Raw genomic sequence first — 16,095 nt, forward strand, 5'->3', positions numbered from 1 at the left:
TGCTGGGATGCAGCGCCCGTGCAGGGATGCAGCGCCCGTGCTGGGATGCAGCGCCCGTGCAGTGATGCAGCGCCCGTGCAGGGATGCAGTGCCCGTGCAGGGATGCAGCGCCCGTGCAGGGATGCAGTGCCCGTGCAGGGATGCAGTGCCCGTGCTGGGATGCAGTGCCCGTGCGGTGATGCAGTGCCCGTGCAGGGATGCAGTGCCCGTGCAGGGATGCAGTGCCCGTGCAGGGATGCAGCGCCCGTGCAGGGATGCAGTGCCCGTGCAGGGATGCAGTGCCCGTGCGGTGATGCAGTGCCCGTGCAGGGATGCAGTGCCCGTGCTGGGATGCAGTGCCTGCACCACGCTGCCACACCTGCGCTCCCAGGCACTGCTGTCCCACACTGCAGCCTCCCAGCCGCTCTGCAGTGCCCGCCCCGCACTGCGAAGCCCCCACCACACCGCAGCGAGGGCCCAGCTCTGCCCGGTGACATTAGCCCTGGCCGCCCCCCAGCCCCCCGCAGCCCCCCCGGCGGGGGCTGCACTGAGCTCCCATGGCCTCATCCTGCCCCAGGGCTGGTGCATGGGCCGGGCACTGTCGTGGTGGGCACGTCCCGGGTGGGGCAGCCACCAGCCCCGTCTCACCAGCACCAGGCTGTGGCCAGCCCACCGTGGTGGCGAAGAAACCAAATGCAACGTCCACCCACCCAGCCCCAGGCCCCCCAAAATGCTCTGGGGCCGGTGCAGGGCACCCCCTGCTTCTCTGCAAACACATCCCTGCGCCGCTGGGGTGTTTGGGGACCCACGTGGGGTTTGGGCTTGACCCTTCCTCAAAAACCTGCTCGATTTATACCCTGCAGCAAAGAACCAGCATCCTATACTGACCAGAGCTGGGGGGACCCAGGGAGGGCCAGTGGCTGCTTCCAAAATAGCCCCGTGGCCACCCCCGTGCCCATAACCTGAGCCAGGGCAGGCGGGACAGGGTCTGGCCACGCTTTGCAGCAGCAGTTTGCTCTGGGCTGACCCCGACCCCTCCTGCGCACCCCAGCACTATCTCACCTTGGCCCATTTCCCAGCCTGGCACACTGAGGCCAGACTGAAGGCGGGGGGCAACCTGACCTCGTGGCGGGGCTCAGAGGGCAGGATGAGGCCTGTGGCTCCATGGGGGGGGCATGCAGGGGGGAGCATCGGCCGGGGCCCCCCACCCAGCTCCAGCGAGGCCATATCCGCTGCGGCACCTGCGCACCAGCTGGGCCAGCGGTGGGGGTGCAGAGGAAAGGGTGTGCACGCACACACGCACCCCCCCCCCCCAACACACCACACGCACACCCGCCCGGGCACGGTCCAGCACCCGGGCACAGCACCCACTGCTCCTCGGGGATGGCTGGTTGCAGGGGGAGGCCCGGTGGCGAGGGAGGTGCCATCAGCTACTGCCTGTCCCCCCCCCCCCCGCCCAGGGCTGCAGTTTGGGAGCTTTGCTGCTGCTGCTCCTAATGGAAAAATATATTTAAAAAAAAGGATTAAAACCTGTGAAAGGGAAGGGGTTGTCCCCAAATTGCTGCTGGCTGCAATCCCCACCTCCTCCTGCTCCCGTGTTGGGGGTCCTTCCCTGGCGAGGCAGCCGGGGGGGTCCCCACTATGAGCTCCTGAGCACGGAGCAAGGCTGGGCCCCCCCCAACCCTGAGCGGGATCAACCCCATCCACCCTTCCCTCCCCCTCCCTTTGCTTCACGATTTGGGGTGGAAACATGGGAGATGGGGGCTGAGGCCATCCCCAGGGTACCAGTTCTGCACCCCAGGGATGCTCCCCCCGCAACCAGCCACGGGGACCCAGCATCTCCTTTGCAAATATTCCCTGCCGCCACCCTCCCCTGCCAAAAAGCCCCAAGAGACGAGTTTTCTGAAAAAAAGTGTCCTTTATATCACTTAAATAACTATAATCCAGGTATTAGGGGAAAAAAAGAACAGCCGATCACAATAACATATTATAGAAATCAAAATTAATTTAACCACACAAAATAAATTAAAACATTAAATATTAACTTTCAGTGCAACATATACAGAAGACATGAGAGTAACCATGACTTTTAAAAAAAAAAAACAAACAACAAACCAAAACAAAACCCAAAACAAACAAAAAAGCTTCGGGTTGGTTATGATAAAGACTACGGAAAGGATTAACGCTGTACCGGGAGGTTAGAGCACCGGCCTGAGGAGGTTTCCTAGGATTAAGGTTCATTTTTTTATTAATAAAAAGCTCGTATCTGTCCCCAAAGTGAGCACAGACCGTACGACTGCCGAGGCGGAGAGTTCGCCGGCGTTTCTGTCTCTATAGAAAAATAAAGCCCCATCCTGCAGGGGTGGGGGGGTTCTGGTTTAAAAAAAAAATAATCTGAGAAAAAGGACAAAACAAACCTAAACCCAAAGGAAAACCCCAGTCGCACGTTGCTGGGCCGGGGTTTGGCTCTGCGGGGCTGGGGGGGGCGATGCCCGGCTCTGCCAGTGCTTTGCCGCAGCCGGCATGGCTGGGGCAGGGGGGGGCAGAATAAAGAAAACAAGAAAACAAACAAAAAAGAGGAAAACAAACCAAACCAAATTAAAAAAAAAAAAAAAAGACCAAAACCAGAGAAGAAGATGCTGCGCTGGTCCCCGGTGCGGATGTCCTGGGTGAGGGGGGGTGGCGGGATCCCCCCCATCTCCGTCAGACCCCTGTGGGAAGGGGCCGGGGGGGGGGGTGGTTACACCGCGGGGACGGCAGCGGCCGGCGTCCCACCGCGGTGCCCCCCGGCCCCTTTACCCGTCTCGGCGTGGCAGCAGGAGGTGCCACCTTTCAGGAGCCCCCCCGGCTTCTCCTGGCCACTGCCCCGGCACCACGGGCAGCGTTTGCGCAGGCGGCAGCAGCTGCAAGAGAGCGGGGAGGGGACGGTCAGGGGCCGCCGGGGGCTCCATTTTCCCCCCTTCTTGGTCTCCATCCTGCCCCAAATCGGCTTGGAGGGGCACAGAGGTGAACCCCCCCGCACCCCCATACTTACTGTATGAGCACGCAGACGCCGATGAGCAGCACGGAGGCCACCACCGACACCACCACCAAGGCGGTGATCGTCTGCTTCTTCTGGTTGGCGGCCACCACAGCCAGGAGGTCGGCGTGCTCGCACCGCGTCCCCACGTACCCCGAGTGGCACCTGCATGGGGCGGGGGGGACACACGGACACAACCTCAGCACCACCCCAGGACCGCAAGAGCCGCCCCGGGGCGCGGCAAAGCCGGGTTCAAACCCCGCTTTTTGGGGGGATTCCTCACAAGCCAGGATTTGAATCGCTGGTGGGTTTTTCCTGGCACTTACACACACGCTGGCTTGTCCTCCTGGACCAGGAACCGGCACGTGCCGTGGAAGCAGAACTGGCTGTGGGAGTCGGGACAGTCGTTGAAGTGGGATCTCACCGCTGCTGCCACCGGCGGGCCTGGCGCTGGGAGCAAAAACAAGGAGAAAACAGCTTTTTTTTTTTTTTTTTTTTTTTTTGGCGTTGGCTAGGCCAGCAGATACGCAGGCATCACCGACTGTGCGGCAGGAGCTCTGTTTTAGGGCTGGATGCATTTATTTTGAGGTTGCTGGGTGGGACATGGTCCGGCAGCCACATCCCAGCCAGGACCACCCTAAAGGAGCCCAGACAGGTCCTACTTAAACCAGCACTGAAAATAAGCCTCACCAGCACTAGAGGAATTTCCTAAAGAGCTTAAAGCTTAAAATGGAGGAGGAGAGAGTTAAATAAGGGCAGAGCCGGCTGCAGCCCTGGACCGGTGGCTTTGCTGGGGATGCTGTTTTCCATTATATCCCGCGCTGGTTTAAATTATCCTCCGCAGCACAGACGGAAAACAAATATCCTGCTTTTGGATTAGCCCGGGTATAAAGCACATCCGATCGCTGTCGTTTCAAAGCCACCTCAAGTTCCTGTTGCCGTGAATTTATGGCAGGCCGGGGTAATTAAACCCACGTCTGCCGAATGCTTCCGGGTCTTCGGGGAGGCGAAGCGAGGAAAGACGGAGCGGGGCCGGCTCAGCTGGGGACGTGCCGGCACGGTGGCCCGGTGGCCCTGTCTCTGGTGGTGGGGACAGAGGCACCGGCGAGAGTTTTGGAGATGTCAGAGCCGGTGGCAGCATCCTCGGAGGGCTGGGATTTGGTTTTTGTGGTGAGAAATGCCGCCGCCAGCTGCATCGCTGCCGAGAGCCAGCGTGGAGAGCACCCGGAGGCAAAATCCATGCCTCCTGCCTCAGTACACCCCTCAAAATAACACTTTTTGGGGGTTTTAACCCGCAAAGCTGAGCACCAGACATGGCTTTGTACCAGCACTCGTGGGGACAGTGTCACCAGGGCGGCCCGGGGCAGCGTGTCCCTTTGTCCCCCCCGCAGTGTCACCAGCGTCGGCTCCTGGGGCGTCCTGGCTTGCATTAAGCCTCGGTGCGTTCGCAGCTGCCAGCCACATTGCAGCCGCCTCATCCATCCTCCCGCAGCCCGCACGGACCCTGTCCCCCTCCTTAAGGTGTGTCCCCAACCCCTTTCCTTCCAGCCCCCCGGCTGGACACGGATCCGTCAGGAAAGGGGCCGCGAGCACCCTCAGCTCTGGGGTTTTGCTCCCAAAGCCTCTCCCGTTCCCTTTAATGCTTCCCAGCCGATGCCGTTGAACCATCCCATTTTCCAGCTCCAATAGGAGGTTTTTTCCATCCCGGCCTGCAAACAGCCCTTCCCAGAGCTGGCACATCCCCACTATCGGCAAAGCCCCCGCTCCGTGCCGTGCCGGGGGGGAGCGAAGGGCTCTTGCCTGTTGCAGCCCATTGTGCCGCTTTTATGAATGGGGCGATTTATCGGGCACGACCGGCTCGGTGCCGCCACGAGCCGGCGTCAGGCACCGGCAGCTTCCCTGTGGTTAACAAGACCAGACTTCCCCTCACGCTAAGTGGCTGCACGCCAGGATTTGACCTCCATCCCCCCCCAACCAAGGTGCGTGGGGAATACCCGCTGCAGAGCCCCGTTTCCCACCTTTCCCTTGAGGATAAAGCACTGGCAGGGTCAGGATTGCACCTGGGGGACCCGTCGGGGAGGAGGATGGGATGTGAGAACATCCCTCTGGCTGATCCGGCGCTGGGATGGTTTTACCTGCGCCCACACTTCGCTGCCTGTTCCCAAGAAATCCCAGAAAAACCCACCCCGGGATCAGGCCGGTTCTGCCCCGTCGCCAAACTCACCGCTCCGGGCCGCCGTGGTGTTCTCCAGCGCGTGGCACGCGGCGAGCAGCACACCTGCGGAGAGGCCAGAGAGACGGGGGGGATTTTACACGAAACCACGCAAAGATTTACAAGGGTTTTTAAAAGGAAAACGCGAGGGTGTTTACTAGGGTGCCGGCGGAGGTGCCAGCCACGCAGCCGCCCCCACGCACCGCACCGCTGCCGCTGGCTCTGCTCCAGCAGGGATGCTCCCCCCTTCTCAGCACACCAATACGGGTGTTTCCAGGCCAGATCCTGCCCATCCCTGGTCTCCCACAAGCGCGGGGCACAAACATCCCTGTTTTCCAAAGGGACAAGGAAGCCCCGAGGCACCGGACAGCACAATCCGGCTGGATCCTGCCTCCCACCGCCAACCTGCTGCAGTGTGAGTGGGGCTCCCCGGTGCAAAACGCCCGGGCACAGGGGACTCTGTGCAGCCAGAAATGTTCTGTACAGGCAGAAATACCCTCTGCAGGTAGAGCTACCCTGAGCATGGGGGGGGTTACGGGTTCAGGCAGGCTCAGAACAACCCCCTCTGAGCAATCCCTTTGTGGGGGATGGCCCAGGGAATCCCCCCTCCCCAGCTAAGAGGCTTTCCCGGGGCATCTCAACCTCGGGGTGTGAAGCCAGATGAGGCCAGCAGCCCCTTCGCTGGGTTTGACCCAATTTCCTCCGTGGGTTTAATCAAATCATGCAGAAAAAGCGACGGGTGAGAGACCAGTCCACACGTCAGCCCTTGGCCTTGGCATCCCGCAAACCACCCTGCGCCCGGCGGCTTTAGTTATCGCAGCAGCTTCCTTCATTTCAGCTTCTCCCCTTCGGTCCCCACTGCAGAACCCGGGGATTTTCCTCCCGTGGAAATGTAATCAGAGCCATCCCGTCTCCTCCCAGGTTTTTTCTTTTTTTCTGTCGCCAGCTCGTTGCTGGAAGATGCTTCGCCCTCCTGCCCTGCTCCTGCTCGTGCCGACACTCGCACCTCCGCACGCCGAGGAAACCGCGCGTTATTTGGGAAATGGCTCAGCCCTGTGTCACGGGGCGGCCGTGTCATCCCCTCCAGCTTTCCAGCTTGTCCGTCCTCCTGCTGGGACCCCGCTCGGCTCCAGGAGTGCCTCTTCCCCACTTCTCCCCGCCGGCGGATAGAACGTCCCGCTCGTGTTAAAGCCACTTTGGCCGGAGGAGCCCAGCTGAGGACACAGCCCGGCTCGCCCTGTGCCACCGCCTCGTCCCCGGTCACTGCCCCAGCTCCCGCTGCCTCCCCTCCCTCGCCCCTTGGCAGCAGTTTTACATCTCCAATGCCGGCCGAGGGCTCTGGGGAGCTCCCCGAGAGGCGGCGTGGGGACGCTGGGCACCTCGCTGAGACACGGAGCATTCGCGCCCTTGCTCTGACCGGCCAAACCGGGACCCCCAGGAGCAGGGCTGTGCCTCGCGGCTGCTCTCGCTTGATTTTTGGCAATCCCTCCCCAGCCCCTTTCTCAGCTTTTTCTCTCCCCAAACCTGAAAGATAAACCCTCTGCCATCTCTGGTTTAATTTCAAAGTCAGCGCTCGGCCATGCCAGCCGGGCTGCTGCCCCCAACCCCAACCCCATCCCTCCCCTGGCCCCCCACTTTGGGAAAGGCTCCTTGCCATCACCCCCAGCCAGCAAAGCCCCCCCGAACTCACCCTCCCAGCAGAACACGCCCAACATGCTGACGGACCCCCAAGCCTTAATGCACTTAATGACTCTGTCCCCAACGCAACATTAATTACCAGCCTCTGCTTCTCCTCCACCACCAGCCACCAGCCAAGGACTCAACTCCTCTTGCCCCCAGCATCTCCCAGTGACTTTGTGAGGAGCTTCCCGTTATCGCTGGGGTTTGTTCCCTGCCCTGGGTTTTCCCTCCTAATCCACTTGGCTCACATTTTCTCCTTGGCTTCATAGACCAGCCCTTGGCAGCCATCAGGTGCCCGTACATCGGGCCAGAGGAGGTTCCCCTTTCCCTCGGTATTTTAAGTGGATGTTTCACTCTGCTGCTTCCATGTGGTTTATAAAGGGCTCCTCTCCCCGTCGTGGCAATCGGGGCACCACAGAAGCTTGGACCCAACCCAGGCTGGAGGCCGGGAGCAGCCATCACCCGTGGATGGGGATCTGGGGAGCACAGGACGCCTCGCCGGGTGGGAAACCCACAGCTCAGCCCCCCGAGGTGGGCAACCACAGGGCCAGAGAGGTCCAAAACCACACAAACGGCAAAGCAGCAGGGAGCAGAGGGGACATGGGTGTCCCCAAGCTGGCAGGAGCCTCTGGATGAGCTGAGGAGGGATGCGGGCGCTGGAGTAACCGACCCCCTGCCTGAGGGATGCTCGGCGGAGGAGACGTGCCGGGGGAGTGGAGTGAGGAGGCACCTTGGTGTGGCTGTGCCAGCGCCGGAGCGGAGGGCTGGAGGGGGGCCAAGACTGGCTACTTTCCTGAACCCAAGTGCTGCAAAGCGCCTCTTTCCCGCTGGGCCAGCGCTGTCTCATCCTGCCCCCCCTCCCCAGCCCTGGCTCGGTGCAGCCCCGGGGCTGCGGGTGACATGGGCAGGGGACGCACAACTCTCCTCCCTGGGGACAGCAGGAAAAAAAAAAAAAAAAAAAGCCAACCAAGGTCCAGCAAGTGTTGTCCCTGCGCCAGCCCCAGCCCTGGGGTCGCCTTCCCCGGTACCACGGCATCACCCACGTCCCAGCGAGGAGCACCCACGCCCCGGCTGGGAAGCGTGTCCGGATCCGTCCCGTCCCGTGCGCAGCATCACCCGGGTCCAACCTCGCTCAGCACCGCCTCACCCCAGCAAAAAGGGGCGCCCGATTAACGTCCTCTCCTTCTAATTGCAAACCCAGCAATACGCTCTCGCTAATTAACCCTACCCTAAAATAAATGAGCGAGACTGGAGGGCTCGCTCGCCCGCCGAGGCCGTACTTACAAGTCGTGGCGAAGGCGCGTTCCCACAAGCGAGGAGCGGTTAAGCAAATAACTTCGGGAGGGACCAAAGCCAAATATTTTGTAGGATTTAAGGAGCAAGAGGCGACCGATTCACAACCTGACCCCCCTCCCCATACACCAGCCCCCCCCTCCCTCTCCTCCTTGTAGAGAATCAAACCTACTTAGGGATGCTGGGGCTGGATGCGCGGGGTCGGGGCGGGGGGAGCGGGGTCTGTCCCAGCTGCTGAGAAAGTTTGGGGGAGCAGCGCCCCCGTTGCACACACCCCCCCACACCCCCCTAAATGAGGATGCCCCGCGCTAGGGGTGGCTCAACCCTCTCCGCAGCCGCCGGTCGGGACGTTGGGGACGGGGGTACCGGGGGTGTCCCCCCCCCCTCCACACCCCGCACCTACCCATGGCCAGCGCGGCCGCCGCCTCGCCCGGCATGCTGGCGGTGGGGCTGGGGGAGCCGGGGCCGGTGGGCCGGTGGGTCGGTCGGTCGGTGGGGCCGGCGGTGGCGGAGCCGGGGCGCCCAGCAGCGCGGCGGGGCGAGGGGCCGGGCTCCGCGCCGGCGGAAATGGGCGCGGACTCGCCGCCAGCCACCGCGGCCCCGGGGCGGAGCCAGCCCGGCCCCGCCACCCCCCGGCACCCCCCCAACCTTCCCGGGCATCCCCCGTGGATCTGAGTGCTCGTGTGGCCCCCCGTCCCCCCCCGCCGCGGGGTGGTCACCGTTGCCCCACGGGGGGAACCAGCCCCGGGGGTCGCGGGGATCGGACCCCCCCCCCTCCGCCGTTCTCCCCCCCCCCCCCCCCCCCCCCCCCCGCGGTTCTTGCTGGGGCTGAAATGCGGGAATGCGGGCTGGGGGTCACCCTGTGTCACCCGTCTGCGTGGCTTTTGCTGCCAGGCGGGGGGGACACCCGTGGGGGCGAGTCACGGCTCCCACCGGGACCCACTCGGTGAATCCACCCCGGCACCCTCAAGCCCGTCCAAACCCCCGAGGAAACCCGGGGCCGCCAGCCCTCGGGCTTGCACCCCGGGCCGTGCTTCGCCTGGGGGCGGTGGGGGCCGGGAGGAGCAGCCCGCACCCCCCAGCACCTCGCCGTGCGTCGCCGGACACCCCGCTGCCTCACCCACCGCGTTCCTTGAGCCGCCGCTGGCCCCGTGCCCTCGCTCCCCCCTCGCTGAGCCCGGCCTTTGTCATCCCAGAATCAGTAAGGCCGAGACCAGGTTTCCTTCGGTGGGGAGGACGGAACGTGGCGATGGGGGGAACCGTGTCCCAACGGCGACCGAAAAATAAACTGGTCATGGTGGCCAGCGTGGCCACTTGGATGGGCCACGTTTAAGCAGTAGAAGTCTCCTGAGATGGGGCTTGGCCTGGCAGGAGAGGTGTGTGGAGGGCTGAGCGTGGTCGGGGGGGGGGGGAGGCAGGGACCCTCTCAGACCCCCCCACGGTGCAGGGAGCCCCCGCGGCCGTGCGGGTGCTAAGCCAGCGTCCCCACGGGAGCTGCTCCCAGCCCTGCGGTTTGAGCGGAGCCTTCCCCGGCGTTCCCAGGTGATACCATCTCCCCTTAGCACTTGAAAGCAGCTCTTTGAAGGGGCTGGCAGCTGGTTGTTCCCATCGCAGCCCATCCCAACATCCCCAGCACTTGAGTTTTACCCCGAAAGCTCAAGTCTTTCAGTGCAGCAGCCGGCCAAAATCCCACCGGAGCCCCAGTGACGAGGGAGTGTTTGGCCAAGGGTGGTGAAGCCTCGGCTCCTTGTCCCTTTGAGCACCTTGGCCCCAGCACCCCAACCCTTGCACCCTGCTGCTCGTGCACCGCAAGGCAGATGAAACCCACGGGAAAGAGCAAACTCCACCGGCTGCCGTGTTCCGGGGGGGCTGCGGTGATGGACAGAGCTTCCTACCATCCCCTCAAAGGGTCACCAGCCCCTCTGCCAGCACCCAGTGATTCACTCTCCAACCAACCAACGAAAAAACAACCTGGGAGACGACCCCGGTGTGGGCAAGGTTGTGTTGTTCCCTCGGTTCTTGTTTTCCTCCCTCCCCCCCCGGGGCTGATAACCGGGATATTTATTTGTAAATAGAGGCTTCCTCCTTTGCAATAGTCCTCCCACTCCTGGTGTGAATCACTTGGTGGAAGCAGTTGCTGCCGCCGCAAGAACTGGAATGGTGGCAGGGCCGGTGGAGTCGGGGGGGCAGAGCTGGCAGGGAGGAGCACGCTGCAGGCAGGGCAGGCAGGGCAGGCAGGGCAGTCAGCCCAAAGGAATTTGGGGATGCTCTCCAGTACCTAGAAAGCCAGCTGGGAAGTCACGGGCAAGTTGCACTGAAAGGTGGCTCTTTCCTCCAGGCAAATGGTATAACGGGGGAAAATCCCCGGGCTTTGGGGATTTAATGTCGCATGGGGGTAATTGAATGGAGACCGTTCTGGATAAAAGGAAAAACTTCAGCTTATTGATTTGTTTTTTTATTTGCAGTCAGTCACCTTGGAAGAGCAGGAGCAACCCTGCAAGGGAATATATTGTATTTGATCAAATAAAACCCAGCGAGAAGCTTGCAGAGAGCTGGCCAAGGTCGCTGCCCGGCGCTCCTCGCTCTCTGCCCGCAGGCTTTGGGCCGGCTGCATGCAGGCAGCTGTGGCACCTGCCAGCATCCCCAGCACCCACCAGCATCCCCAGCACCCACCAGCATCCCCAGCACCCACCAGCATCCGCAGCACCCACCAGCATCCCCAGCATCCCCAGCACCCGCTGGAATCCCGGCACCCACCAGCATCCCTGGCACCCTCCGGCCGGGTGGAAGCACCGTCCAACAGCATCGCTATGCCCGTCACCACTCCTGCTGCCCTTTCAGCGCCGGCTCGAGGGCTTCACGCTGTTATAAAACCACAAAAACAATTATTTAATTGTTTTGCCCCTGTTGCTGGCAAGGTGCATAATGCCAGGAGCCTCCGCAGGGTTGGGGTTTTTTTTTGTTTTTTTTTTCCCTTTTCGAATTGCTCTTTGTCAAGTGGCTTATTCTGGGTTTGGGGATTAAAGGGGTTGTTCCCCTCCAAAGTTAAGTGAAACCGAGGGCAGATCCCGCCTTGCTGAAAGCTGCAGCAGGGCCGGGCAGCCAGCGAACTCCGGCAATTTGATCAATTTAGGGCAAAACCATGAAAAAGGTGTATAAAGCCCCTCGGCTTTCACTGGGCGGGGAGGATGCATTTGTACTTATTTATTTTTGAAGTCTGTGTTTCAGGACCCCATCTCCCTGCAGGCAGTGATCAGGGCTGGAGGGGGGTGGTTCACACCCCTCCCCTGTCAGAGGCTTCAGGGGCCGGTGGGAAAACCAACCCCAGAGCATGGCAGAACAGAAATTCGGCGTCTGTTTTCAGCTGCAAAACACCCTCCGTGCCCCAACGGTGCAAGGAGGACACTCAACTCCCCATAACGGCCGGGGAAAGTTGCTGGCGAGTGTCACCGTCCGCAGCCATCGCTCATGGGGACGCTCTATCTCCTCGTCCCTCCCGCGACAGAGATCCCTTTAATCTCCGCTTAAAATATTCTGACGTGGCGGCGAAAAAAAGGAAAAAAAACCCCAAACCAACCCCAAAACCCCCATCTATATCCTGCCCCGAAGCAGCGTGTAACAAGGGGGCTGTGTGCTGGTGTCCGGCATAAAAGCCTCCGGCCGCCTGTTTATTTTGGATTGTGAACGTGAAAATTAGGCAAAGGGAAAACATCGCCTTTCGCCCTCCCCGCCCCTTCCCCGATGGCTCACACAAACCCAAATTGTAGCCGCCGGGATGTTTTTGGCTTCTCCGTTGAACGCAGAAATCAATCAGGCTGTGGTAGCTGGGGGGGGGTGGTGGGGGGTGTTTCAGTCCCTCCCCTGTTTATTTTCTTAATGTATGGGCTCAGGATAAATTAAATATTATGCCCAGGGTCAGGCACCGACTGCTGCTGCCCTGGAGCTCACGTGTCCTGTTCCCGGGATGCCTGGATCCCTGCAGCACCCCCAGGGCACCCCCATCCCGAATTTGGACCCGGGGACGGGGGGTCCGACCCATCCTGGAGCTGCTGCTGGAGGGGAAGCGCCTCTGACGTCTCCTCCGGCCCATAATCCGCCTCCCCGCTAAAAATGGGGCCTTATTGGAGTTTTTTTTCCTGGCTTTATCTTGCAGCCACCGGTTCTGTTTTTCTGCCAGCTTAAAAGGCTCTTTCATAGCCAGGATTTTCCCCTGTGAATGTACATTTTATTCAAGGTTTTTTTGTTTTTGTTGTTTTGGTGTTTTTTTTTTCTTTTTTTTTCTTTTCTTAAATAACTTCTTGGGGTTTTGTTCCTTCCCAGACATTTTCTTTAGCTCCCCCATTTCTGTTTATGGCCCTTCTTTGCAGAAAGCCTCTATAAATAAAGGATTTTTGACCTATGGGCTCCCCAGTTCAAGCCTGGCCACTAAAAAGGGCTTTGTTGGCTGCAGCAGCGCAGCTGGTTCCAGGCTGGCACCTCTCGGGCTAATGTCAATAGTGGACCGGTTAGCACGAGATTATATTTTATATATATATATATTTATCTTTCCTCAGCAGTGGTGAAGGGGGGATACGCATGGTCCGACGTGGATCAGAGCAAGCAGATATTCTCCATGGGAGCGCAGGAGAGGGCGGAGGGGCCGGTGCCCCGTGGCTGGAGCTGGTCCTGGCCGTGGCCGTCGGGTCCCTCTGCCAGGGGTTTTGGCTGTGGCGGGATCACCAGCTCACCGTAACCCGCCGCGGTCGCGGGAAGCCACATTCATTTACGCCGCCGAGGGCTGCCTGACACAAGGGGCATTCAGTTGCGGTGGCCAGAGACTCAGCGAGCACTTGAGCGGCTGCACGTCTGGCCGTGCCCTTAAAAATCCCGAGGCCACGCTCTGTTTTTCCTCCTCCTCAGGGTTTCTCTGAGGGCTTGGCAGCGGGACCCCCCCGGCCCCGGCCAGAAGCAGCAGGGTGGGACACACGGAGCTGGAAAGGCTGGAGGGTGTTGGGGTGGCTTGTAGGGGGGAGCAGCCCCCCTAAATAACTGCGGGACACACTGGGAAGGGACTGAGATACCCTCAAAATGCAGGTGGGACCCACCAGGGCGGGTATCCAAGATATCCAGCTGAGGTATTTAGGCTTGGGCGGCCTCCCCACGCCTTTTCTTTCTCCCCGAGCCACAGGAGTGGGGCAAAGGGACCTCGGCGTCCGGCTGGGAAAAAGCACCCAAGTCCGGACGGAAAGCAGCCGGCGGCTGAACAGAGGCCCTCAGTCTTTGGGCCATTAATCCGGCCGTCACAAAGGGCGCAGCGGCAGGTCACAATGCATGGCACATGCCCGAGCTTGATGTATTTGCCCTTGTTCTGCTTGTTTATCTATCATTTGCATTGTGCCTGCCTGGCAGGCTCGCCACCCCGCGCCCGTCCAACGCTGCCGGGAGTGCTGAGTCAGCACCCGCAGCCCCGGTGTCCCCACATAGTGACCTCCCGGGTGTCTGGGGGTAACATCGGTCCTACCAGAGCCCTTGCAGACCGCTCGGCTGCACCGGAGCGTGCAAAGAAATCCCGGCTTTCCCCCCTGGGGGGAACGTGGGAAAGCAAACAGAGTGTGTGTCCCCAGGTCCCGGGCTGGTGACCCCCCCACCTCCCACGGGAATGAATCACCCGCCACCTTCGGAAGCGGAGACGGAGGTGACGGATGGCAGAGGCTGGGAGCTCCGGGGACGGTGCGGGAGACACGCGTGACTCAGCCCGGCAGGAACGGCAGGAATTTGTACCTGCCCAGGGAAATCGCACACAGGTATAACAGGTCCAGGCGTTTTCTGCTGCCATAACTCCTGCGGGAAGGAGAGAGAGACCCTGGAGGGATCGGATGTTCCCAAGCGCTTGGAGATCCTCTGAGATCTTGCAGCATCTCACGCCTGCGTTTCCCAAGCGAGACAAACCCTGGGAGGGGAAGGCTGAGATTCACACCTGAGCCCAACAAACAGTCACCGCACAGCTGCTGCCTTTAGACCCCGCAGCTTCGCGTTTGTCCGTGAAACACTTAAACGCTCTGAATTTGTCTTGTAACAGAGCAGGGAAGAGGCTGAACTAGATCTCTGACAGACGGGGAGGGTGAGAGCTGGCAGCAGCCACCCTCAGCAGTGCTTTTGCCTTCGCTCTCCCTGTCTGCTGGCCAGGGGAAGGTTTGCTGTTCCCCCCCACCAAGGTGCCCCTGCCAGGGGAGATGCAATCAGAAGGTGACACCGCAAGGATGGGCTGGTGACACCACGAGGTGTCCCCTCCACAAATAAGGTGGGGACAAGGATGAGGAACTGCGGTGCCAGCCTGCTCAGTCCCCTTACGGAGGGGACCTCTGAGACTCATTTTAAGGAGCAAGTGTAACCCTGGTGGGGACAGGAGCCCTGCAGCCAAGGGGACCTGCCCAGGGGACGCAGACTCTGCGCAGACCTGCCCGCGGCCCCACGCCAAGGCGGCAGGGGGAAGGCAGATGAAAGGCAAACATTGCATCGGGAAGAGCCGGGGAGACCCGTACTTTGCTCACGCGGCCGCCGAGCTTGACAACACTGAGTCGATTTTGCTCGGTTGCAAAACAAACTTCGCCGCTGGGCTCGCGCCAAGCCTGGAAAATTTCGAGTGCAAGGAGCGACGCGGGCAAAGTTGAGAGTCACCGACAACGGCTGCGTGTGTGTGTGTGTGTGCACGAAACCCGGGCTCCACAGCCCGCGACAGCGAATGCTGCTGCAGCCCAAGAGCGGGGCTCTGCCCTTCGGCGTTATGACAGAGCTGGGAGCTGAGGACACGCTGCTGCAGCTGATGCAAGAAGGGGAATTCGGGCAGGGAGAAGGGAATTAGTTTTCTGGGGATGGTTTCTATTTTGGGGTTGTGTTGCAATGGTTTCCTGAGCTGTGACGTTGCGCCTTGGCCGGGTGACGGCATCTGCGCTGGCCTGCCTTGTTTCACAAGAGCTGCCCCAGGAAAACGCCCTTTGCAATGCCTGCTCCAGCTTCCCCTCTGGACAGCCCCTGTGAGAGTTGTGATGGCTCCTTGCTGTTGTTTTCCCATCACAGAAAAGGTACCGGGAGCCCTTCATCCTCTTGGGCGATGCACCGGAGCAGAGTGTGGCTGGAGCTCGCCTGGGGACACACAGACGTGGTTCCTCTGGCATGCACCACGCTGCAAAACTCCCTTGCAGACAGCCTCAAAAGCCCAGGCAGTATTACAAACTATAAAAAAAAATATTTAAAAAAATAATTAAAAATGCTTTTCTTCTCCCATCACATCAAGAAACTCGGTAACAAAGCTCATGGCATCCATCGGGGCTCTTTGATGGTCACCCGCGGCTGCTTGGATGAAGATGCAAACTCAACAGGCCCATTCTGGGGGCACATGGGGGCCGCCCCAGTTGCCCCTTGCTGGCTGCCCGGCCCGGCTGTCATTTAAAACCATTGAAAAGAAACGGGAGCACAAAATGCTGCCCTGAGCATCACAAAGGCGGCCTGACGTCAGGGCGCAAGGAGGCAAAAGGCTCCAGGCCAAGAGAAGGGAAGCTGTGTTTGAAAAATGACAATTTCTGTCTAGGAAAGGCAGGGCTGTGAAAGGAGCCCTTCTTTGGGGCTCTCCAGGAGCCCGGGCGCAGAACAAGAAAAGCCTTTGAACAGCCGGGTAAACTCCTCGGCAGGCTGCCAGCCAGCGCCTGCAAGGAGCCCAGCGGAAAAATCTATCTGCAGGCTGGCTTGGGAAGAGGGGAGACATCCCAGCACGGCTGGCAGTGCCGGGGGGCGAGCTCCTGTGCTGGGGAGGCTGCGTCTCAGCAAAACGTTCTGGCTTTCCTGGCGTCCCAGCCTGGTGCAGGTGGCGGGAGGCTGCCGGCGCGGCAGCGAGGTCAAGGTGGGTAGAGCTGAGCCGGCACGGTGCAGCCTCTGG

At 60.7% G+C, this 16,095-nt stretch overlaps 1 protein-coding gene across 2 annotated transcripts; it reads right to left on the bottom strand.

The window, feature by feature from the left end:
- Positions 1–1,941: 1,941 nt before the first annotated feature.
- TGFA (transforming growth factor alpha) lies at positions 1,942–8,685 on the bottom strand. 2 transcript variants are annotated; one of them, XM_074928575.1, is made up of 5 exons: positions 8,587–8,685; positions 5,223–5,276; positions 3,325–3,442; positions 3,014–3,163; positions 1,942–2,882 (listed from the first exon to the last, which is right to left on the bottom strand). In XM_074928575.1, the coding sequence occupies exons 1-5, from the start codon at positions 8,618–8,620 to the stop codon at positions 2,720–2,722; spliced, it is 519 nt and encodes a 172-aa protein (XP_074784676.1). In that variant the 5' UTR covers positions 8,621–8,685; the 3' UTR covers positions 1,942–2,719. The 2 variants fall into 2 exon arrangements, with proteins under 2 accessions (XP_074784676.1, XP_074784675.1); XM_074928574.1 differs by having other exon boundaries at positions 3,325–3,448.
- Between the last annotated feature and the right edge of the window lie 7,410 nt (positions 8,686–16,095).

This window comes from Athene noctua, chromosome 28 (genome assembly GCF_965140245.1).
Source record: "Athene noctua chromosome 28, bAthNoc1.hap1.1, whole genome shotgun sequence".
Lineage (NCBI taxonomy): Eukaryota > Metazoa > Chordata > Aves > Strigiformes > Strigidae > Athene > Athene noctua.